This window comes from Blennius ocellaris, assembly GCF_963422515.1.
Source record: "Blennius ocellaris genome assembly, chromosome: 12".
Classification (NCBI taxonomy): Eukaryota; Metazoa; Chordata; class Actinopteri; order Blenniiformes; family Blenniidae; genus Blennius; species Blennius ocellaris.
Genome location: NC_137661.1, coordinates 24,088,562 through 24,115,084, shown reverse-complemented (window position 1 = coordinate 24,115,084; position 26,523 = coordinate 24,088,562). Strand labels below are relative to the sequence as shown.

General features: G+C 39.1%; 1 protein-coding gene across 1 annotated transcript in view; it reads right to left on the bottom strand.

The window, feature by feature from the left end:
- The window catches only part of LOC308137568 (BMP/retinoic acid-inducible neural-specific protein 3-like), a gene marked incomplete at both ends in the record, with an annotated part of 64,863 nt that overhangs the window by 698 nt on the left and 37,642 nt on the right, over positions 1-26,523 (bottom strand). Inside the window, 4 exon segments of the mRNA XM_080506320.1 lie at positions 2,700-2,788; positions 6,488-6,710; positions 11,709-11,945; positions 12,383-12,488. Coding sequence (XP_080362446.1) covers positions 2,700-2,788; positions 6,488-6,710; positions 11,709-11,945; positions 12,383-12,488 — 655 coding nt within the window.

The window sequence follows — 26,523 nt, the reverse complement described above, 5'->3', positions numbered from 1 at the left end:
AGAAATACATCTATGGTCTTAACTCTTAACCATGTTGATAAGGACTCCGCCTTTGCCGTGCACCATCAACATGGCATTACCATGATGCCCTTATAAAAATCTGCTTCAGTGTTCATATCCAAATCTATCTCACTTCTCCTCTTATAAAACGTGAACATGTATTTGATGACACACCCTGTACTCAGGAGCTGGCACATAAATCAATCAAATTAAATGTGATTTAAGGGGACCGGCTGAACCCCCACATTGTATAAAACACGGGTTGCAAAAGTAATTTGCAGACTAATATCAGGGGGTTTGTGGTTCAATGGTAATCTAAGAAAATAAAACGTAAACAAAAGAAATAACATGGCTGAGTTGAAACGTCTGGTTGCGGATCTAATATTGTGTGGGAGGGAGGTATGGGTGGAAGTCAACAGCCCTCCAACGCTATATACGCATTTATATTCTCCACAGACTGGTGAAGCGAGGCCCACGTCTACGTTTTCCATTCGAACCTCGTAACATGTTCAAATCCCTCCAGAAATCATATTTTACCCGCATGTTAAGGTTTGCATCGAAAATACACCCCCTAACGAAATCTAGAGAGGTTTGAGCTGCTGCCTCGGTGGGAGTATTGTACATAGCAGTACATTGGCCTTAAACTCTCAGGAAAAACATGAACTTTTATATATGTGTTGACATACAACAACAACACAAAGCCCTCATTTTAAAAGTGGAAAAAGTACTATTGCTTTGTGTTGCAAAGTGTATTTTTCACTCTTGTTGTTTGGAGTTCCACATTTGTGTCTAAGGGAAAGGTGTTGGCAAATGGGGGGGTATCACTCTTTTTTTAATTTAGTTTTTAACCTGTGCATATGCTGCATATTCTTGTACAAATGTGCTATATAAATATAGCTTGATTGATTGACTAATTGATTCATTATTTATTCATTATTTAATTAAATGTTCTTCTTTTCTTTAGCAAAGGTGCTTTGTTCTATTTAAAGCATGCATAACACTTTTTTTCCCAAAAGCATAAGTACATTTCTTATCATGAGAGAAGATTGTAGCTTGAAAAAAAAAATGAAGGAGTGGTAAATTGATTTAAGTTATATGGCGCGTTTCCACCACTTGAGCAGCCCCTAAAGTGCTTTACATTGTTAATCACATTCACCCATTCACACGCCAATGGAAGCGGCCGCCATGCAAAGCACTCAAGTCCATCCACTGGGAGCAATTTGGGGTTTTGTGTCTTGCTCAAGCACATGCGGACAGATTGGGAATGGAATATGAATTCCAACTGCAACCCACTCTACCAACCGAGCCACTCCACGATGATAATAACAACAAAGAAATGATGAGGTGTAGAGCAAAGACGCAGTAAGAGTGTGTTTGTTGGATTTTCTAGAAGGAAACACATATACTTAAGACAGTGTGGAATTTATTTCAAACATAATATACCAAACAGTAAGCAATTAAAAAAAAAAACAGTTCACTATTATCGATATAATCTGGAAAATCTTCATAGGGAGAATGTACATATTCGCAATATTTACAGAGGATAGCATGCACAGCGTTACTTATGTTGGAGCAGCGGTATTGAACAGTTTTATAGCAGCAGGTGACCTGTGGTAGTGAAATGACCCAGGTCAGGCTTGGGGGCTTTTCTGAGTGCAGTTTGCTTGCGTGGGTTTTCTCTCGGTGCCCCGATTTCCTTCCACAGTTTGAAAACACGCTTCTGAGGTTAACCGGTCATTCTAAATAGCTTGTAGGTGTGAATGTGTGTGTGTGGTCTGTCTCTTAGTGTTTGCCCAGCTGTCCTCACACATTTGTAATAAATGTTTTCTCCTGTGTTTTAGACATTTTGAAATAAAACTTTGCAAATAGTTGCCATCTGTTACTTTTATGGCTTTGCACTGAAGTTCAATAACAGTAAAAAAAAAAAAAAAAAAAACACACACATCAGTATTCATGTTGAGAGGTCTTGAGGACAGTGAAATTAACTTCGTAATTAATGAAATTTAAGAAATCACAACTGTATGACATAATTGTTTAGTGACAGCAATCCACTTTTGCAAGACATCTAAGCAAACATGGAGAATTATGGAAGTTACCATATATGGTCACTTTCCTGAAAAAATGTAATAAAGATCTTACCCTTAAATATAGTAAATTAATCTATCGTTTAAGTGAGCCTTATGGGGAAAAGGCATCTCTCTGCGCTAACGCTTTTTTTTCTACGCTGATTATTTCTCTGTCGCAGCGGTGTCAAATCCAATCCAAAATTCAATCTGGCCCATGAAATGACTGAAATGACCACTGATTTTTTTTTAACACTATTTTGTTTTTATAATCTTGAACATAACAATACTCAATCTTGCATTAGCATCAAAGTCAACATGTATTTCAGCACAATTTTAAACTTTCCTGGTGTTGATTCTGGTCGAGGAACTTTAATGTCAGGAGGCATCTTTCAAATGTTCTTTATGTTGAGTTTTTATTAGTGGTCCATACTAATTATTCAGTTTTGAATTGAAGTTATGTTACAATTTTGGGGTCAACCCTAGTGAGACGATGAACGCCACTAATTAGTGATGGGCAAATGAAGCTTCATGAACCACTGGATGACGCCGTCTGTTCAACAAATGTTTGAAAGCATGCTTCATCTCCAGTCTTTAAAAAGAACCGCAGACAGAACTGCGGACATTTAGTCAAACGGCCGTTGTCGGGATGCGTTCCGCAGCCTTTAACGGCGGCTCCTCTGAAACCCGTCAGAGCTGTGCATATCTCACCTCCGGAGTGGAGGCTGTGCACAGCGAGAGGGAGGAAGCCGTCACGCCATCACGAGGCTCATTGTGTCAGCGGGATGTGTAAAGTGTTGCGGAGTGTCGTGCAGTGAGGGCCAAAACAGAAACTGGGTGTTCACTCTGCAATCTGTCAGCTCATTTCGGTACAGATCAATGCCATACACCTACTTCCTCCCCCTGAGGCACATCAAATTTTCACCAGTGAGTAAAACTTCCCGTGTTTTTCTCGTCTCCAGAGGACCCACCCCCCCCCCCCCATTACAAGCTGCATTTATTGACTTGACATTGTGGAGGGAAAAAACTTGATAAAAAAAATAAATAAATGATGACGCTCCATCATGGCTCCTCCAACACCTCTTGTTGGAAGTACTGGGGGGAAAAAAAGAAAGAAAATACTCCACTTTTGTCAAAGACTGCATTAAAAGTTAAAAAAAAAAAAAAAAAAAAGTCTCTAAATTGGATTTGCGGGATACAAAGCCCGCGTATTATTTTCTCTCTATGCTTTGTCAGATGATGACAAAGACCTTGACGCTTCAGTGAATGAATATGTTTCATATTAATAGTTCTTCAAGTGAAGTCTCGACTTTTGAGTTTGAAGGATCCGGGTTTGAATCTCAGCTTCCGTATCGGGGGTAGAAACCAACCGAGTCTACGGCGCCGCCCCTTTTCAATGTGGCGACTTTTGTAAAAAAGGAGCAGCCGAACACGCTTCTTCTTTAGCCTTGAATAGAAATAATATACATCTTCACTTCAGCTGAAAAGAAAATGTCGGTTTTAAAATGCACAGGTGTCAGTTTGAGGTGTTTTTCTTAAAATGCGATTCGATGAAATATACCCGACAGTGAAAAGAAAAAAAAAAGAAAAAATTCAATATAGAAGAAAATCTGAAGTGAGAAAAGAACTGCGGGGCTTTGAAAACTGTTAATAGGAGCCAAAAGACTCTTCCTCAGATCGTTTGAGAGCACCAGGTTATATCACAGCAGGGTCCAAAATATCCACTTAAAGTATTTACTTTCATCACTCCCGCTCCGTCTCATTACTGCATTTACTGCTCTTTCAAATATTCGCCCCAGATAGCGTCCAGCTTAAATGCCGAGAAAATGCTGCGTATTCGATTCAGTGGTGCACACAAGGGTGAGCCTTGTGTGTGTGGACTTCGCATACCGACAAGACCCCCTGATCATTTCATCATTGGAGTTTAGCTGTTTATGAGTTCTTAAACACAGAGGGGAACATTTTCAGGGATTCTCACTGTTTTCCAATACTTTTATATTTTCTTTTTAAGTAGCTGTGCTTTCACCAAGAATAGCAGCTCGTGCATCGGGTCTAATTTACATAAACTTAACTATCATTAAAATACTATATTAGAGACAAATCTCAGTTAAATATATCTCTCCCTGCTCCAACCATTAAAAAACATGAGGAGCCATAACAGAATGGTACAATTTCCATGAAAAATAAGTTTGGGTGACAGTGCTGCCCCTTTTATTTTCTTGTCTGAGATGCTGATTTGAAAGTGCCTTTGTTACACACTGCACCTTCACATTATTAACCACACTTTCCTCTTTGACAGTCATCACTCTACAATAATAATACAAAAAAGCCCCACAAAGTTCCTTCATGTTTTTCTTTTGATTTGACAAAAATTTGGAATATCGAAACAGACAAGGCTTTTTACAATGCTTTTTGAAGGAGGTTGAACTGTCAGTAATGAGCAGTAAATCTTTGTTCACCTTGGTTAAAAAAGTGAAAGAAAAAAAGAAGAGTGGCTGCAAGTCCTTCAATATCCCTCAAAATGTACGTGAAGTCATTGTCTATTGGCCTTCCTGTTAAAACATGCTACAACCAAATGATTCACCCATAAAAATATAGTGAAATCCTAATGGTGAAATGGGATTTTTGAAAAGTAATGATAATACAAGACGAGCCAAAATAAAACATTTGCACTGCTAAGATCACGGGTGTGTTGTGTTAATGTGTTTTGCTATTATCTTCCTCTTCTTTCCCCCGGTGAGGTCCCACCAAAGGTGAGTTTTCACTAACACCAACACGAGTGGGAGTATAAAAACCACAAGAAAACAGCGAACGCAGATATTGGAGCGTTAAGACGACCACTAAAGTGCACCGACACTGTTCGTGAAGACGTCAGTGTGCATTTAGTTATTCCCTCTGGGCTGTTTGTTGTTTGAGTTATTTTTTAATAAATTGCTTTATTATCTCACTGCAATATATTCTTGAGTAAAATCTAATTATTGATCTTATCTTTTGGTGATTTGGTCATTTTCATTCCAGTTTAACTTACCCCAGTTAAACCCCAACAAAAAATGTATTATTCAAAACAGATGAAAAGCTTGAGGTTTTTATTAAAAAAAAAACAAAAAAACAAAACAACAAAGCAAATGTCATCTATAGGTGTGAAAATTATTCATACATTTTATCTGGGAATAACTCAAAATTTGGGTTTGAGTACGAGATGTACGAGACGTTGGAGTCGACTTGACAGAGGTTTCAGAATTTATTTTATGTGCTATGTTCACGTCATTATGGATGACAAATAAAAAAAGGTACAAATATTTACAGAGACGGAGGGATATGCAGACTAAATACAGAGTACAGTTTTTTTCAAGGTTTCAGGTTGCAAGAAATAATTTTCTTGAAAAACCATTTAAAATCTCTTAATCAGTTGAGTATTTGTTGATACTGAGTTTTGAGTTAATGAATTTTACTCTTGATATTTAGGAGGTGACAGCTCTTCATGGTTATTAAAGGCATTTAATTTACTTATCTGTGCTATTTTCATTTATGTGTGTTCTAGATTTTCATTTCTATACTTACATTCCAGATAAAACTGTTGTTTCGGGGCGGAACATCCACTCAAAGCATTTCACTGTACATTATACTATGTATAATTGTTGTATTTGACAACTAAAGGACTTGACTTGTGTTTGTTTCAGTCTTCTTGTGAGATAATGACAAGTGAAGATACCAAGTGAAAAAGACGGCTGGATGTGTGGGCCAGAAGCCGAGAAATGGGGGGAGGTGTTACCCTTCCAATAAATTGCACCCTGATAATAACACAGAGTAAATGTAAACTTAACTTGGCTGCACAGACATAATCACATTTCTTTCCCCTTAAACATGTTTTGCAGACTCCATGACTGAACATTTTTCAGAGTAATAAAAGTAGTCTTTTTTATGATTTATTAGAGGCTTTTTTTTTTTTTTTGGCATACAGTTTTATCACAGTCTACTTAACCAACAGGAAAATCTCTTAAACTTTGCATATCCCTTTAAAACACTGCAAACTTTAATTTCACAGGAGGATAGCTTTGATTCTCTGAACGTAAAGGAGACCTGCCGCTCGCTGGGAGTGCAGCCAAGTCATCGGGTGTGACACTATAGCTCACTTCGGCGGGACCTCGGTTGAATATCAAAGCGCTAATGTATTGTGTGTATTATTAGCATAATGCCGAGTTCAGGGGATAACAAAAGCGAGTGGGGCTGGAGAAAAATAAATGAGCGCTGCCGTTCACAGCTCGCTTGAAAGGATCCGTGATGTGGCTGCAGGCTTTGGAATTTTAGCTTATTTTCACGCAGGCACACACACCCACACACACACACCCACACACAAACACACACACACTGTATCACATCCGTGTCAACAGAAAGGTCAGCAGGAATACTTATCAGCTTCTCACCTCTCTCTCAGCATAATAATTTTAGGCTGAGTTTGACACCTCTTGCTGAGGGTGAAGAGCTTGTTGACGAGGCGCCTGGCTTTGCTCAGGAACTGCTGGGTGCTGAGCTCCAGCTGCTTGTAGCGTTGGTGGACGGCCGGCTCCGTCTTCCAGAAATACTGGATGGCAGACATGTTCAGGGCGTAGACCGTGGGGAGCCTTCGAACAAAGTTCTGGAATTCATCTGGAAGACGAGGAGACATGAAAGCAGACTGAGAGGCAGGATCTAACTCTTTAGTTTCTTTTTTTCCCCTTCCAACTATATTTGGCTCACATGCATAAATTCGAATGCAGCAGCCGCGCCGGCTCAAGAACTGCCGGGCACACTGGAGGTGGTTTGACGGGTATGCTAATGGAGGAAGGCAGAGCTAAATACGAGGAGAGTGTAAAAATTCCTCTTTGGCCCATTAATGAATAGCCAACAGCTTTTTATGGCTTATCGTACAAGTCCTCTCCAGGAAAAAAAAAACACGCTCGCCATGGAGCATTGAGATTCAGGTTGAGTTATGGAGGAGCAGCTCCCTACTGTAATGTGACAATAAAAACCGACACGTGAACTTGGATGATGCGTGTAGTCGGGGTGCACTGATACTACTAATTTATATTCCATACACAAACGATGCGCAAGGGCTATGCATTGCTGCTGTGAACCACTTCTGCAGCGCATCAGAGAGCTGTAGGTAGCGTCTTTCTACTCACTGCACTATGCGCAGACTGTCGACCGAGGGACCGAGGGACCGAGGGACCGAGCTCGCTGCGTGTATCACGTAGCGAGGGACCAGAGGAAAATCCTCCTGAATCCACCGAGCAGTTAAACGTAATGAGCGACTTCCGGCTAACTCTGCTGGTTCAATAGTCCCCGCTGATTAAGTTGCTGGTGTCCTCTTGATATTTTGGAAGAACTTAAATTTACATTTCCGAAGGCATGCTCATTAAAATTAAATAATATCCAAGGCGCTGACATCGCTCGTCCTCTCTAGTGTACCTGCTGGCGATGTCGCTGATGCACAATGTCACATAATAGTCGCCGTGTTGAGAGTACGAGTATGAGTAAGTCGTCCAGTATTGGACCCGATACTAGTATTGGTTTTTGTGGAGTACTGCTTATGATCAAACACATATGTATATATATATATATGATCAGATGTAGTAACCGACCATAACAGCAGAATTCATGGTATATTGAGAAGCTGCATTACTCTTCAGTAACTGTAAATTTGTTAGTAAAATCGTAACATGTGCATTTCTTCCTGCTTTCTTCGTTACTATTTATGGTTACTTCTCTTCTTCTTTTTTACGTTCAATCTCCTCAGGATTTGTGTTGAATAGTTTCTTGATTGTATAGAAGCTGCAGATGTTAAACTTTGGACGTGTTCCCTTTTGGTCACGTTATTCTGTTTAACTGGTGGCACCCTCTGTCACCCCGGTCCCTCCTTTAAAAATACTCTGGGTCCGTTCCCGTGGAGGATCAGATCCGTGAGCCCTTCCTAAGCCCACTCCGTTACTGTTCACTCAATGCACTGTAAACAGATTACATTTCCAGGGCATTCAATGACAATATCATCATCATTGTAATCATGATTGGTTGTATGGAGAAATCGAAGCATGTGGAAGACTGATTACAAAATGACCGTGCTCCTGTTTGTAATTAGTTATCTTGATCACGAAGTATCTGATTAGAAATCCAATTAAGTGTCAATGGCTTCCCTGGTGATTATGCAAGGTGTATTACATGTTCCTGTGAAATTAATAAGTTAATTAAACAGGTCATAATAAAATATATTAAGGGATATTCACGGGTGCTTTCCGTGGCCTACATTTCAAAAATGGTAGATTGCCCGAGGAGAAGAAAAATTACACGGGGTGGGGGTGCAGCTTCCACATTCTTTCACTTAATTACACATGTTCAATAGATTATTGCCTTCTGACATATTCATTTGTCTTACACAATGATTTTAAATGATATGTCCGTGTTAGCGCCGCATCAAAGATGGAAAACTTTTTTTCCCCCAAAACTTTGCACATTTATGTTCATTTTAACAGTCAACAGTACGGATATGATACAGTGGACATTCAGGCGGAAGAGGAAGAGTATGTAAAAGGTTGATTTAAAAGCTTCTGATAAGTAAACAACAATGTATCTAGATTCAGGCAAACTATATCAACAATCACAAATAGTTGTATCACAAAAAAAAGTTTTTAAAAGTGCCTTTTTTTATTATACAGTAGCAATATTACAATTTTGAATATATGCAAACTGCATGATATGTATTTGTACATCTTTTGTTAGAAGTACTTTGGGTCCTTCATCAGCAAATTCAGAAATCCTGAATAAGATATCCTTTGTCCCTATATCATTTCACTTGGTGTTTGGCTAAGAAATTCAACCTGAATATATTCCTGCAGGTCAAAATGATGGAATAGAAAACTCAGATTATTATAAAAAGAAATGAAAATACTTGTCATCCGGTACCTTGAGAAAAGTATAAACTCCCAAGCATCGGATGAACGAGACCATTATTTTATCACCAAATCTACCTCATCCCTTGAAACAGGCTCTCAAACTACCATTATTATCTTGTCAGCCACTGAACCGAGGAAGGAAACAACAGCGCTTTTCCTTTAGTATCTTTTTAGAATTTGAACAAACTGTCACAGGAGGAGTGTTGGCATCATCTAAAATAACGGAGAAGAAGAAGAAGAAGAAGAAGAAGAAGAAGCAGAAGCAGAAGAAGAAGAGAGGACATGTTAATGATTCCTATCAAACAAACTATTTGGCAGATTCTTCTGAAATTCCTAGATTATGAAGTTAAGATTAATAAAACATGGGCTGGGTTCATTCTTTACCGAATGCTTTAAGCATGGTAAGAAGCTGAACTATGTTTTGACCAAGACTTCCAGCATCTGTGATGCATATTCATTGCTCCCCTGAGTCACAGACTATTTTTTTTGCTTTGCACGATACCAACACACCGTTATAAATATTGTTTGTCTAGTTTGAAACAGAAAGCCAGCAGGAAAAGAAAAAAAAAAGAAAGTCGATAAAAAGTTTAAAGCTGGTCCATTTATATCATTTATAATATTATAATTAAAGCATACTGCACATTCATTGCCAAGCGAGAGCAATTCCCTTCTGCCTTAATACGACTGAAAGAACATCATTTAATAATCAGAGTTATGATTATTAATCTCTGTGCCACCGGTGTTGGTTGTTCTCTATTAGGTCAACGATAAAAGCAGATCTCCGGGGGCAACATGGGAACGTATATTTCTTTATTCAATACTGCACTGTGACTGCGGTTCTCAGGGCACCTTGCTGCTTAAGTTATTGCCAACCGCGCGCTAATCAAGTTGCCCTTAGTGCAGAAGCGTGTAGGCAGTAATAACACAGTGAGCCAGCGAGGTACACCGATAACAGCTCGAGGCAGAGCTGGAAATGACTGCAGCAGCGCGATGCCCTTAGAGCGCGTGGATGCGGCTGAGTTTTAGTAATGATGGAGAGATATTAAAAAAAAAAGGGGCGGAGATGTAAGAATAAGTGATACATAACTCAAATAGCTCAACTCAGACTCAAACATAAAGTCAATCCATTGTGTGCACCAGTGTATCTATTCACTGAAGCAAATCGTGCTTAACGATGTGTGTATTTGTGTCAATTTTAGCATGTGCTCATTTAAAAAGCCGACACTTAATGATGCTAAAGTTTGTGGACTATGTTTTCAGACCTTACACCACTAAAGTAGCACGGTCTGCACATCTTAAAGCATGCTTAAAACTTTTATATTGGATAAACTCATAGTTTGGGCTGGCTCAAGACACTGGGAGAACTTCTTTAATGCTCCATACGCTCGTATGTCACTATTGCATGTCAGTACTTCACGTGTCTCTCTTCTTTAGTTTCCTGCAGGATCGTTGCTGGTGGCAGTGGAAGTTTGTAATCTGTGCTGCTTACCTCCTTATCGAGTGTGAAAATGAAAAGGGAAAATTATTATGATTATTATTATTAGAGCTGTTTATTTTCTCCTGTCCTCTCTCACCAGTGGTTGCTTATAGGAGATTCTTGGCTTTTTTTTTGTGAGACTTCATTTGAAAGTGCAAACCTATGATATAAATGCTGCTATATTTCATTTAATTTCTTTAATTAAAAGGGACAGTGTACAATTTAAACAAAAATGTTTGAAAAAAAAAAAAGCCTAATTCGTATCTGCAGTCTCGTGGCAAGTAAAAGACAATCTATGCATAACGAAGACATTCACAGGAAAATGTTTAACACACAGAGAGATGAAACAACACAAAAAAATTAATTACCCCAACTTACCCATGCCCACCGCTCACATCAACAAGACAAGACAACATTAAAAATATTTCATTTTAGATATAAAATTGAAAGTTTGACTGTGAAATTTGTCTACATCCAAAACCTCACACGCAGCACAAATGAAAGGTAGCTGTTGAGATGTCCGGGATGGTCAGGGAGGACCGGCTGGTTTGACAATCTACAATGTTGGCCGTCAGATTTGTCAAGTCCGAGTGATTTTGTGAGGCTGTTTTCGGCCAAGTCAGCGATCCCAGTCATATCTCTGGCTGTTAGGCCACTGAAGGGAACATTGTCAATCAATAAGAACTGCTGCTTTATGGCACTATTGGATTTACAGGGTCTTTTCATTAGTTTGATAAAGTATAGTTTATGAAGCAATTAATTTAGCTGACTACTTATAGATAAGCCCATGGACATTTATAGAGAGGAGTATGCAGAGATTGAACAATTTTGCTATCAAAAAAAAAAAATACATGCATTTCAGCGGTTGCATGATCAAACACTCTCCAACACCTATTGATGTACTGTAAAAGCTAACAAATGTAGGTTCAGTTGTTTTATCCTCTGGTGTTAGATTAGGTAGGTTGTGGCCACGTCTTCAAGCCATTTCAATGAAAAGCAATGGGTTGCTCCTCTCAATTGTTTTCATTATATAAATGACATTTTGCATGACGGTCTCTAAATTGCTCCTCTGTGTTCTAATGAATCCCCATTACACGGAGTGGATGTAATTGTCCATTTTTTTTTCATGGTCTGTCTATCTCACTTTTCTTTTCTCTTCAGCTCGTCCAACAATAGGGTGTAATTTGCTGTCAGCGGGTGGGGTCACCGCCATTGAATGAGTGTGAGACTGAAAACACTAACCTGACTCCTCAAAGTCTTGGTTGGCTATGTTCCAGGAATCTCGGATTTGGAGCAAACTGGCTTCCATAGCTCTCAGATCCACCTCGGGGCAATTACACTGTGGATAGTTGACGGCACACTGGCACCAGCAGTCATTGTCTCGGCACGCAAACTGGCCCTCCTCATTACAGGCGATGTAGCTGAGAGCCGCCTGCACAAACCTGGCCCTCAGATACTCCGGCAGTATGGCCTGGAGACCTGAGGCAAGGACAAAAACGGGACAAAAACACGGAAATGTCACATGGATGAATGACGAGGGGGGCTGTAAGTACTTTAGTTATTGCAGAAAATGTGTTTAAATGGCTGTTGTACGCTAGATCTGTAAATCAGTGAAGGCTGGCACTCATTCTCAGTTTCCGTGCCACGCTCGACATATGCTTGGCGTCACATACAATGTGCTGAGATTCACTTAAAGTTTTATTTTTACTGCACAGTTCTGCTACTTTTGTTCTGAATCATTACTGCCAGGGATTCACTTCAGAAATCTGCAAGCATGCATGGCGAGGAAAAAGCAAGAGAGTGATTGAAGCGAAATTCGTTCTGACACTCTCGTGCTGCAGTTATATGCTTGCCAGGGAAGAGACACTGTGACAATTCCATCAGAAATTGGGGGAGTTCAATTATGGATGGCCAACCTTGCAAATGAATCTTGTTTTCGGGGCTCTGAACCAAAACGGAGCTGACAGAGTCGAGGTTGTCATAGTTACTGCATCCAAGAGGGCCCGTCCTTGTTTCGGTCACCTAAAGGGAGGAAAACAGAGGCACATAACAATAATACATACCGAGAAAGAAACCCACTAATGGTATTAAATATACAGAGTGAGAGAGATAAGGAGGAAAACAAAGGAGGAGGAAAGAGACGGCACATGACTAAAAGTCATGCAAAATAAGATTACCATGCCTTCGCCTTGTATTATCCCCTCTTCGGAGAAACAAAATATGTTCCACATTGTTAAGACCTCTCTGTTGTGTAAATTATATTTAGGATGATGACTTTGTGAACTGGTGAGCTGGAAATGGAGTTTGTGATACGGATCCCCGGCGTAAAGCATAATGAGTAAGTTGTGGTGTCATCTGTCAAATCCATCTCCACGTTGTGTTTACCCATTACAGAGCCCACTGACACACACAACATGCTAAAAGCCATTGAATGCCAGGGTAAGCATGTCCTCTTCAATTATATATGCACCTGAGGGTTCATTTAATTGCTTCGGGGGTAAATCTTTACCCAAAGGCATGCAATGTTGTCAGAAGACTTGATGGGATGAAATGTGATGAGAGGATTGGCAACACACTTATCACAGCTAGCCGTGAACCCAGAATCCCAACATGGCCCTGCTGCTCCAGACACCCATGACAAAGATCACCATTTATATGAAATAGAGGAATTTTAGCATACAAAAAAAACATATATTATATAGGATTAGCAGCCGTGTGGAGGGAGAGTTGATTTGTTAATCCTGGAAAAAAATATTTTCTTGAAAAAAAGTTATCTTGTTTCAAGTGATTAAAGAATGATGCTTTGGTACTGGACTGCAAATGTGTGTTTCGATGTCAGTGCCAGATCCGGAATCCGGCTGGCCCAGATCAAAATTCCAAGTTGAGCTTAAAGTCAACTCGTTCCTAAAAATATAAATTCACTTGATTTGAAAACAATTTGCTGAACAGGTTAGTTATAAACAATAACACTATGTAACAAAGTACTAACGAAAAAATGGAAAATCATCTTAAAATAAATGAAAAAGCACAAAGCTTATCAACTATATTATTTTGATAAGTAATAGTCAGGATAATTATTAATTTGTTTAGGAAAAACTACAAATTCTTTTAAATAATAAAGAGGAATACTGCTCAAAGTAGAATTAACACAATAGATAAAATATTCTTACATTTAAAATAGGCATTTGGCATGAACAGTGGGCAGTAAGGTACATTTTATTCTTTTATTCCATTTTACTGGCAAAGTGAGAAGTTTCTATAAGTTTTAAAATTTAACTTGGCGTCAATAAGGTCAACATTAGTTGTGCTTCGACACAAGGAATCGCACCTCTGTAATTAAGCGACTTTTTCAAAAGTGCACATTATTTTAAAGAAGGTATTTGTTCGGACATTATTAGCGTCACTGTACCCAGATGTTTATGTGGGAAATTACAATGTTGCATTTTTGGCTTGTCTTAGTTGTTGGCAGGTTTTTTTATGGTCATCTGTAAAACTTCAATTTGGGAATTTCCAACTTGCAACTTAAATAGTTCCCACTTTCACATCAAACCATCAAACTAAACACAACTATTAATAACTGCAGTTTATTAAATGTACTTAATTTTGATACAGGTATGTTTTTACTGTGATATGACCGCGAGTTTAACAAATAGAATGCATTTTGGTGTTTAGCAATTCATCTGGTGTTTGTGTTGTATTTGGAGCCCGATTCATTTGAGGAATTTGTGCTATTTTTTTGTTCATCCTGCAGTATGGTGGATTCATCACTCTGCCTCAAGTTGAAAGGGTTAATGCATTTCATCTCTGGTCGGACATGATACATTATGATCCATCTGCAAAATTCACTGGGATTTGTTCCAGCGGTGGTTTGGGATATTTCAGAGCTGGCCAATATCGTCATGACTACACAGTAACACTTGTTTTTGTTATTTTGTGTGTGGGGTTTTTTGTTTGTCCTTTTGTTTTTAGAAGTTTCCATAACTTCAGCACTAATTGCAATTTTCAGTTTGGAGAACTTATTTTGTCAATGTCAATATTAACTTAAGATAATAAACACAAACTATTCAAAGCAATTAACCAAAGAGTGCATGATTAAATGAATATTCTGTATGAATAATAACGCCTACAGAGGCACAGCAACAAACAAACAGCTTGGTGCCGTTTGATAGGAAAGTCAATACAATAACAGCTAATTGCTCAGTATAAAAGTACCAAAATTAATGTCGTTGCATCATAAAACATCTACACTGACCATTGAAAGGGACACAAAAATGTATCCTCATTACATTTGTCTCGAGCATCACTTCTACAAGGATACTGTATATGGTAGTAGTAATAGTAGTAATTGTTTATTTGGTCAACCAACCACACAAAGCAACAAGAAAGAAAAAAAAAACTTAGGAAGACGTAATGGTTTAGGCTGAAGTTAAACGTATTTGGTCCCTGTACATAATATACGTATAGCTTCTGCAATTGAAGTAACAGAAATAAAAACAACAATTTTTGCCATTCCTGAGAAACCAAACATAAACCGTCCTCTCAGGAAACATTACATTTAACACATTTAATCTCGTCCTTCCTGGGCTCAATATTTTGGTGAGCTTAAACCGCCTTCGAAATGTTTTAAGCATAGTAATCCATATCAGAGTTGTTGCAAACTATGAGAAAAAAAAAGCTAAGTTTTATACCAAGATAACCAGAAATGTTCAAGCATTTAGGAATTAGCTGCAGATGACCTGGGGTCTGGCAGTGGCAGATTTCTAATCTATTGTTATTTGTCAAATTTCAGAGTAAATGACATGCTTTAACACATTACCACAGGTGGTGCAATAGAAGAGAAAGCATAATCATAGGTGTAATTGCTGTAATGTAATGCTAGTTTCCTTTTTCACATGGCTTTAGCTTTGCAATCAGTGATGCATAACAAGAAGCTCTGTCAAAGGTTTGTGTAGTGATCTCACATGACTGATTTTTTTGGCCGTTTCTGGCACACCTGTGAAGGGTTTGTAAAACAAACAACAACAGCATCATGGTGTCCACGCGCGATTGCTTCAGCCAATTCAAGCCGCGTTATTTCCAGTGGAGCTACGACGGTTTGCTCAGTTGCAGTCTGACAATTTGGTGACTGGGGAGAAGAGAGTGGGGTAGGTTTCACAACAAAAACTTTACCCCGAGGGATCTCGTCTGCTTCTGTGTGCGAAGTTTTTTTATGACAGAATGAATTACATCCTAAGTAGGCGACTGATTGTTCGAGGATGATAAATTACAGCAGCTTGAGTAAACACATTTGGTTTAGCACGAATTCAACGTGGTCCAAAGCGAAATGATATGCAATTCAAAGAAACCGTTCAGTGACATTAACTGAGGTGTAAAAAAAAAAAACAAGTTGGTGGAAGTTGAACTGTTGAGGGTCATTTACCATAAAATCTGCGGAGGATAAGTCTACCTTATTTAGTGACAAGCCACGGATCCTATATGTACACTTGTATTTTCAGACAGTCTGTCGCTCAACAGCTACGTGTACATAATTAGCAACCAAACCTCTTAGTTTAAGGGTTCAGACACTATAACAAGAAACAGGATCTGCTCGGGAGAGATCCGTCACGAGTAGGTGTTGAAAGCACCAGCTTGGAGGCGGCGGGGGGATTCAGTTGAACACACCTGTTCCAAGTAAGGTTAATTGACTGAGAACAAGTTCAAACATGTAGGAGTAAGATCAAGGGGGGGTGCATTTAAGAACACAATTCTGTCGTTTCCAGTTGTAATCTGAAGAGTGAGTGTTTGTTTGGGCGTGGGTATGTACAAACAGAGGCCTGTGGACACTTGAGGGGCAGCGCTGTGTGCGCAAGGATCGTGCAGATTTCTCGGAAAGCCGGTGTTTGTCTGAACAAACAGTCTGCGTGGTAATCGTCGCTGCGTTCCTTTGTCTGGGATAGCGAGGCAAGTGAAATAACTTTTTGCAGTTTGCTGGGTAAATTCATGAAAAACAGCACCTGTGATTTGTCGTCTGGGCTTTTCACCTCTCCTGCCACAGAGACACAAATCACTGTGTTTCATACCAACAGCACGAAAAAGTAAAAGTAATAGCGGAGCTGTCTGTGCATCAGATGTGGGATCTCTGAATACTGCCCAATGCTAATGTAACATTTTGGGAAACATCTCCAAATGACAGCAAATCCAACAGAGTGTAGCAGAAAAGATAATGCTTCTTGAGGAACATCTGCTGCTTGCTTGTATTATGAACGAATAAATGGAACCTGTCGTTTTCCCATTATTTCATTTATCCTCATTCTGAGTGCAAAGATGCGGGATAAATTAGGCTTTCTGAAGCTTGATTTGAAAGGAATGTGTTTATTTATATTACCAGCCTGTTGTCACACTGCATATATTTATTGTTTAATTGCTTTAATTGTTGTTGCTTTGTTTATTCGATTATTTTTGCATAATGAATGTCTCGGAAGTTTTAATAGTATGAAAGAAAGGAAAAATGAAGAAATAATGTGTCATTCTTGAAGTTAACAGATGTCATCTCAACCAAACAAAGCACTTTGGGAAAGTAACACAAACATGAGGCATAATGTGACCTGCGTGGCATTAAAAAAGCAACATCTATTTATTTAGAGGTGCTCCATCGACAACTTAGCAGCTGTAGACTTATTTCCCTCTCCAGATTGAGGCCCACCGACAGGATGATGTGTCACCTACACACCCATAATTGTTTTGTGTTACACAGCAACATTTAGAGAACAATGTAGGTTTTCACGAAACTTCTGAAAACAACATAGTTAGCATGACAGGCTACGAGATGACGCCGTTGGTTTTTGTAACAATACGTTACAAACATTAACAGTAGGAGAAAACAGACATCCGTATGGTCAAACGGCCATGTTGGATCGCTATTACAGGTGACTCACAACTATAAAACTACCAAGTCCCAGGAGAATATGGACTGGGAGTTATGACATCGAAATAATGCGTTCCACCTTGGAAGCCATTTTCAACACATTTCAGTGGCTGCAAACACTGTTGTCATTTAAACAGACCTCTAAACTCGAAGAAAGTCTGCCATTTTTATTTGAAAATATTGTATAAATTGATTTGATAAAACTATCAATGTTTTTTTCTTCATCAGGTGTGAGGATATGTCATTGCAAACTCGTAGGCTAAACACAGTAGTTTTGGCAGTAACCTGCAGTCAGTTCATCAATATGGTGATGTGCTGCTGCGTACATGTCCCAACTGCGTTGTCAAATTGTCAATAAAATATCGAGGCGATCCCACATGGGCTTTTCAGAATGTGGAGCTACAACTGAAGGTCTTGAAAACACACTTCTAGATTTAAGAAACACACATAAAGGCAGTGCCTCTGTGAAGCTGAAGGCTCATGTTACTTTCAACACTGACAGAACTACAAAAAAAAAACATTTCTCAGGGTTTGCTGTTTGAAAATAAATAAAATAGATGACAAACCTACTCCAAGGTCACTGCTCCTGAATATAAATCAGTTTTAAGATTATGTCTAAGGTCACCAAATAAGTGTTGCAAAGATACGATTTTGCTTCAGTTATTTTGAAAGGCACTAAAATGTAGGACTAAAGGAGGAGTGAAAGTGAAGTGTGGAGACACACTTTAGTTCAGGCACGGGCAGGTTATGAGCAAAATCCATGTTAAATTTAATGAGCTCTGAACGTCCACTCAGCTGGCTCATATTAAGTGTCTGCTCTCTTTAAAGTCTCTCTGACACTATAGGGGCATTATGGTGGTGTAGTGGATAGTGCTCTTTCTTCAAAAGGAGGTTTTAATGCAAAATTGAGTTCGCATGTTCTCCCTGTGCCTTTTTCGAGGTATTCGCTATGTTCTTCTTCTCCTGTGTTGTTATTGAGCGTTTTCTGCCCTGTGAATGGACTGGGGACTTCTCCAGAGTGGACTCAGCCTTTAGCCCAGAGATAAGCTGCAAAAGGCTTAATCCCCAGCAAGTCTCCTTGAATAAAGGGAGTGTCGATGGACGGATGGATGGTCTACATGTCAAACACCTAAATGTAGCAATAATAATAATAATAATAATTGTATGTGTAAGTTAGTAGTATTTTTTTTCAGGCAGGATAACTTTAAAATTCACACTGACTTCAAGGTAAATTGTAAAATGGTAAATGGTCTAGATTTATTTTTAAATTGTAGTGTGATGCAAACAGTAGGTGGATTGAATATAATACCGCAAAGTAAACAAGGCATAAAGCCAGCAGTCTTTTTTTTTTTCTTTTTTATGGAGACCGCTTCAATTTTTCAGGACCATTAGCACATTCTCTACTGTCAAAATTAATCATAGTCTGATGCATTAAGGTACAATGTCGACAAATGGGTTTGGAAACACAAAGTACCTAAGTGCAAGCATGTGCAGCAGGCTGATTACACTTATACTGCTCCTTTTATACATTTAATGAGCTGACCTTTGAATCAAACTTAGGTCTGTCTTGTCAATTCAAGTACAGTTATAAATTGTTGATTTTGATAAAGTGTTGCTCTATTTTCACCGCATGGCAATTGTGACAACATAGTGGCTTTGAAACACTGAAATGTATTTAAAGACAGTCTGGAAAACGCTTTAAAATGTGAGTCCACGGTCTACGTTCTGCAACAGCCGATGGATAATCGGTCTACCCCATTTCTTCTTGTCGCTTTGGAGCAGAGGTGTCAAACACACTTTAGTCCAGGGGACACAAACAGCTCAATTTTGTCTTGAATGGACTAGTAAAATAGTGCCATAATGACCTTTGAATTGAACATTAAATGTTTTGCTTCGTTGTGGTGCAGAGTATACGTGATGGAAATGTCTACATTTTCCAAAAACCAAAAATTACGACTGAAAACAGCTCTACATACATCTTATTTTAATGAAACCTCCTGGTGCAAAATACAGCGCAATGTCCCAAAAAACGTCTCTTATGGCCATTACATTATTCAGGTTAATACTCTGACAGCATGGCTTTGATAGCAATGAGGTAAATCGCTTCCATGTTAGTATCACCGATATCTCATCTTGGGTCACAGTGTTGTGTCTGCTACGCTTAAGAAATTAGTTTTAAAAAGAAATGATTTCTTAGAAATGTTTACAATTTACTTGGTTATTTGGCCTCATGTTTGACACCCCTGCTGAAAAGAAAAATCACATTAGAGTGGCTATCATGCAGGAAGTTCACCTCCAATACAGCATAAAAGGATCTTATCTCTTCATTAATTAATAAAACATAATCCCGGTAGAACAGGATGCTCAATTTTTGAAACATTGTTGCCCTTGCATGACATTGCAAAAGATAATACATTAACAAAAAGGCACAAGCCAACACTCACACTCGTAAAGCAAACTCACAAAAGAGGCGATTTCCTGCAAAAAAAGCAGACACTAATGACTGCTCTCGTATGGGAAATCGGCTAAATTAAGCAGAAAATCGACTGTCTAAAGGAGCTTAAAGGTCAGAGAGACTTTTAACATCTTGACTGAACACAATGAAAATGTATTCATTGCAGATGAATTTTGTGAAGCGCATTGCTGAAGACAATTCACAGGAGGAGATGGGTGAAAGAAAAAAAAAAAAAAACCTCAGGCCCATGAGAAGTTCACCTAAAAAAAAAAAATACTTCTGTGATTCCTGAAAGAGGTAACTCTATCTGAACCTCAGAGGCACAAACGATTCCAAGACTGCTGACAAAACAGACGCAGTAGACTTCCCAGTCTCCTCGTCGTTCAGATTGTTCACCATCTCGGCTCAATCCTACCTGACAAAAGTCTGACGTAGAGCACGCATTACACGCCGGCTCCACAGGCAGCAAAGACAAACCGCCAACCTGAAGGGAAATCCATCTCCTTCGCTGTCAGCTGCGAATTATTACCAAACACCATGACGGTGTCTTCTTTTAATATTTTCCCAAAGGTCCAATAAAAGTAACCACAACTCCTTGCTAGATTAATGGCGGCATCGGGCGGTATCCCACCAGGAGGAAAAGTGAAGACTTTTGCAGCTGTGGGCAGAAAAGTTGTCTTGCTTTTGACGTCTGCAGTACTTTTGACAAGTACAAGGTCAACGAGGAACAGATAGTACGAAGAGACGAGAGGAGGAATAAAGACTGGGAGCGGTGTTACTGCGGCACGCTGTCGTTCCTATAAGTCTTTAAAACTCCCCATACATAACAAATGTTTTCAATTTACAGTTATGGAAATATAGTCTGTTGAATACAGAGACATCATCAATTTACTTAAGGCAGGCAGACAGCTAGAATGAGAGAGGGAGAGGGGGTGAAACTCACTTTCATTCTTCTTCTTCTTCTTTTTTTCATAATTGATGCGTTAACACAATTAATTAAAAATCCAAGCAGCCTCCGTAGGGACCCGCAGATTAATTTCTAACACAGACAGATGTCCAACTTAAAGGGGAAAATTGACCAAATGCAAATCTAAAGATGGCTTTTCTATGCATAGCAATGAGACCATCTGCAAAAAGAACCCAGCGGAGCAGAGCATGTGTGCACAGTCAGCCTTCTCTATTAGGAAAACCACCCACAAAAAAAGGAAGGAGAGGGAGAGAGAGAGAGAGAGAGAGAGAGAGAGAGAGAGAGAGAGAGAGAGCGAGAGAGAGAGAGAGAGAGAGAGAGAAAGAAAATCAGTTTTGTATATTTCACCACTTTCATGACCTCATTCAGCATTTTTCGCTAAAAAGTGAGAAAACATAGAAGTCATTGGAAGAGTGTGATGTGTATGACAAGGATCAGTTGGTGTGGGGATTATTAATGTGCCATAATCGAGTACAAGATAATTGTGCTGACTATGTTGGAATAACTAACAGCTGCATTTAATGGAACATTTAATTGCACTTAAAGGCTTTCCTAGAATAAGCAGTTTGTGATGCTCATACATGCTGCCGACGTGACTTGTTTATCCTATGAAGTCGCCCTGCAGGCTTGCCTTTTGATGTCTTCTTCTTACTGTATAAATACGCTTAGAATCTATTAAACCTTAAAACACTCCCTGTGTATGGAGAGACTAATATGCAGAAAGCTCTGATCCCCAGAGTCAAACGTAAATTTATCGGAACTTCCCCCCCAAAAAAGCTATAGTCGATAAGCAATAAAAAACTGTAAATCTATTGCAAAGCAATATTTGAATGCAAAAGCCAAAGGGAAGGGAGTTATTTTAGTGTTTTAATTTAGGAATGAAAAATGCTTTTATATGCAACAACAGGGATGCTCACTTTTGTGTTGTTGTGTTGGGGTATTATTGTGTTGGGGCTTTTGCACGAACGTCTTTTGCATTTGTCTTGTGAGCTTTTGCTTTTGTGTGATGATGACATTTCTGGCCGTCTCACACACAAATCCCAACAGTCTCCCTGACAATTTTGTACTAAAAAGGGGAAGTGTCAATTTCTGATGGACTATATAATCTTGTGTTTGGCTTTACTCTTGGTTATTGAATGATGAGAAACAAAAACAGAATTTCGGGAGCTGTAAAATAAGCATTTCACGTTGCCGTTTGTTGTCCATTGTTCAGGACACTGGCTCACTGTTGTAATGTAATAGTTGTGAAAATTTGCATTACACACACAACTCCCTCCAAAATATCACGACCGCCTGCAGGCTACAGAGAAACTTTTTTATTTCCAGCCAGTCTCGTGCGAACAGTAAGCTTTGGGCTTTAAATCCATGCGTGTGCCTTCATTTTGGTTTTGAGCTGCTGAGAGAAAATATGTTTGTCTCGATTAATTTTATTTACGATGGGAATGTCCTGTGAATTAAAACCTATATGTATGTACCGTTTAGCATCAGGCAACTATTCAGAAAAAAATCTGGACTTCACCTCAGTTCAGATAAAACCAACTTTTCACTTGAGACCAGATAAGGTATTTTAATGTCGTGTATTTCTTTTGCTCAATAGTACAGTTTCACCACAATACTGATTGAAGGCTAATATTATAGCAAATATAATATATGGTAATCATACTATCGTTGCTCATGAAATCTTAAATTACAGAAAAGTACAAAATGCTACAGGAAGCACTGATGGGCAGCGTGTGCACAACCCCCTAACCAAACCAGGCTTTCAATCCCTCCACACAATCTGTCTGTCTGTCCTGCCCTTTTCTTTTTCATCCTTGAATCTTGAAGCATAAAGCCTCTGAGTATGGTTCTGCAGGGTATTCTTTCCCTGTCAAAAGCAAGGTTTTTCTTTCCACCTCTCGATCTGCATGGACTGATCCACAGGTAACTTCAACTTCATTGGCGAAAACGCCAAGTGTATTGTATGTTTCACATTCAGTTTAGTAGTACAAATTCAATATATATATATACAGTTGAAATATCTATATTCATACAGTAATGTATGCAAATCTAAATGTAGGACAAATTAATAATTAAATACAGCAGTATTTTGAATTCATTCTCTCCAATTTTGGCATATGGATCATCCACCCTCCTATATATATATATATATAAATACATAAATAAACATGTTATTCTCACACAGAAAATTGCGGTAAAAATGCATATCGATCATGCACTGCAAGCACTATAAAGCTGCATATATTGTTGTGTAAAACACAAAGGGTTGACAAATGTCACTACATCCATAAGTTGAGTTTTTAAGCTGTGTTTGCAACTGTTGACATTTTTTTAATGCTCCTCTGCTTGTGTATTCATGCTCCTTCTTTAATTTAGTTTTTTTTCCTGTATAGTAATGCAACCATGCATTCCCAGGTGAGCCCTAGAGGCATCTCTCTCAGCCTCGCAGTGAAAATGTTGCTCTGTCTGCCGCCACACAAATTAGTTCGGGGAAACACCGCGGCTTGTAAAGTTGACATAGTCCCCCTCCGAGATGGCCCAGTGGCCCAGCACACAAGTGCAGTGGCTCAGAACAAGTCATTTCAACTTCTGGAGTATAGGCAAGAGCCAGAGCCGGCGTTTGGCATTGGAGCAGGATTGAACACCGCACACCTGCTAGTTTTACTCCGTTTCTGTAGCAGCGGAGGATAATATAGCCGAGCTCAAGTTTTCCCACGAGAGAGCTAGTAGCTTGAGTGGAAAACGGGCACCTTGATTCCTCCATCAAGTTCAAATGTGTTTTATTGGCTTCGGAAAACCATAAATAAAGAGTGCTGCAGCAGAAAACAGAATACAATGCGCAATCGGGAAAGCTTGAAAAAACGTGCATAAAACAAATAAGCAGAATAACAGTTTCTGTCTGAAACGTGACTTGGATCCACGACAACGTCATTGTGTCACTTCAGTGAGAAGCTGCAACGGAATACACAGATCAAACTGAATCAAACTAAGTTGATATAAAGACTTGTTCACAACTCGCTTGATGATGTTATTGTGTGGAGCCTCAGCAGGACAACACAGCACTAAGCCTGTTAACGTGTTACACCGCTACAGATGGCTCTGAGGCACATTCATCATTTAAAAAAGGTACGGCTTTAATATTCTCGTACAACCAGTTAGGCAAGACCGTCTTCACTGATGAAGATTCACGGCTGTAGTGAATTCCTCATATGAATAATTCCACTAAAACAGCATAAAATGTCACTTAGTGAGGTTGTGTTGTCAGATGTTTAAGCAACAATGGACTTTAAATGGCTGCACTTTATCCTTCCTGTGAAAAAAAAAAGAAAAAAGAATACAAGACCGCATTAAAGTTTCATGAAAATCATTGCTCATCTCAAAATTGCCTCATCCGCTGCACCTTCAAGAATCGTCGTCTGCTTAATCACCACGGCATTGTAAATGTGCAAATCCACATTTGCATCTGAGATACGTTTCCGCCTGTTTATTCATACTTTTGAGGATTTCAATGCATGTTTTAAGAGCACTTTGTTGCACTGGCTTACACTCTAATGTCATGCGGAGAGGGATAAGCTCATAAAGTATAAGCAAGAAAAAAGGGGAAGAAGAAGAAAATAGTATCAGAACGAGATTATGGTGTGCCTTCAGCAAGAGAGAGAGAGCGAGAGAAGAAAAAGCCACAGTGGAGCAGAGGGGGACCTCTGGTAGAAGAAAGTGCAATTTAATACAGTATGTGGTGTTATGTTCACTGCGGGAAGCCGGGCTATTTTATAGGAAGTACCAGTCAGTTGAAGAAGGGCCAAGGGAGCAAATTTGACTCTGTGTATTTTGTTTTTTCTCTCTCCAGGCTTCTCTTCTTTTAACCAGCTGCAGATTAAAGCGAATGAGCTGGAAGAACTGGAATTCAGAAGAATCTTGACATCCGATGTTAGATATCGGACTCGAGCCAAGAGCTGTCATCCAGTTATTTCCACCACACTATTATCACAGGCTTCTTTATCTGCAGTGTATCAAGAAGGGAGACGTGTAAAAATTTAAAGGGTTGGAGATACAGTGGTAAGAAAAGAGATGGTTTTGTCCTTCTGAGTAATCACCATGCAAAAAAGAAAAACACTTGTAATGAACTATTCATCTATTTTCATGAGATAAGAAACATTTGTTTTGTTCATCCAACTATTTAAACTGCCAAAAATCCCAGAGTGGTCTTCTCTGCAAGTGTTGCTCAGCAGCTGATTTCTGTTGACAGAATTGCTTACAAAAACAAAAAATGATTAACTTCAGTGTGAACTTATAAACATGCAATAAAAAAAACAGTTATTACTAAAAACAACAAAATTCTACAAGAAAATGTTTCAACATTTTTTTTTTTTAAAGGTTCACAATATGTACGAGAATACTTCAGTCTGCTGCAGTGAACGCAGAAGGATCACGAAGGATTTAAATATTTAATATGCCTTAGGTAATCTGTAATGTCGCCTTGAGGGCAACAGTAGATTGATTAATAATGGATGGCACCAATAAAAACAGTGCATGGTAACTTCAAATCAGTAACAAAAAGGGTTTACTGTTAGTGCATGTTCATGTTTGAGGTAAATTTTGCAAATACAATTCAAAAAACCTGACATTTCTGGAGGAAGAGTCCTGTTCTGAAAACAGTGTTTCTATTCAAACTAATGCTGTCAAATGTTCATTAAAACCCTGTGGATACAACAATGTTTTCAAGGGAAAATAGGACACTTCTGTAGTGTTTTAGGTGTCATTTTCTAAAAAAATGGCGACCACAAGCCAGTAAAAAAAAAAAAAGAGCAACTTTTCGAAAATGTCTCCCAAAATGGAACGTTTCAAGACTCTCTGTAAATGTGGGAAATACCAACTGTTTGAGAAAGCTGATACTCTCTGTAAACAGGGAAATTCAGAACTTTTCAAAAAATGCTCCAAAACAGTCTCCATGGAAACGGGAGTAAATGCAACATTTCTGAAATGCTGCGACTGTGCATGCGCACCACAGCCGTAGTAAATGCTTCTTCTGCACCAGTGCAAGTGGTTGAACAATAACAACAATGGCACCCTCCGGAGTGTCACGATTCCCAGTCTGTATTCTCCTGCTACTTGGGAGTTTTATAGTTGACAGTCACCGTAATGAGGATCCAACAAATGTGTGTGTACTTGCCGTTGGTAATGTTTGTAGTGTATTGTTCTCTGTGTGCATGTGTCCGGTTTCATGACGAAGACAACAGAGAGCCCCCACGACTGGCCCAGTATGCAAATTACACCTTTTTCAACATGTGAACGGACATCGATTTCACAACGTACTGTAAATCCGAAACCTTTCTGAAACGAAAAAAATGATGTCTTCTTACTTGAAATGTAGTCGTGTAAATGGAGCCTTATTTAACCAGAAAATCTGGAGACAGAGGACAACTAAAACACAAAATTCAAGCATTTATGTAGATCATAATACTGTATTGACCAAGTTTAAGTTGGATAATTTTTTTTCCTTTTGTTTTCTCGAAGCAGCTCCTTCAAAATATGGGGTCGTCTTATGTTCTGGATTTAATGCTGCCCCCACTCCTCTCCTGTGTGCAAGTTGTGTTGTCATCACATTTGAGACATCAGCGTCAACAGAGAGGTCAACAAAGGTCACGTTGCGGCATCGTAACTTGCTGACAAATCCAAATCATGCAGAGCTGCAAACTCATACAAATCACTATGGACTCTCTGGTTACAGGCC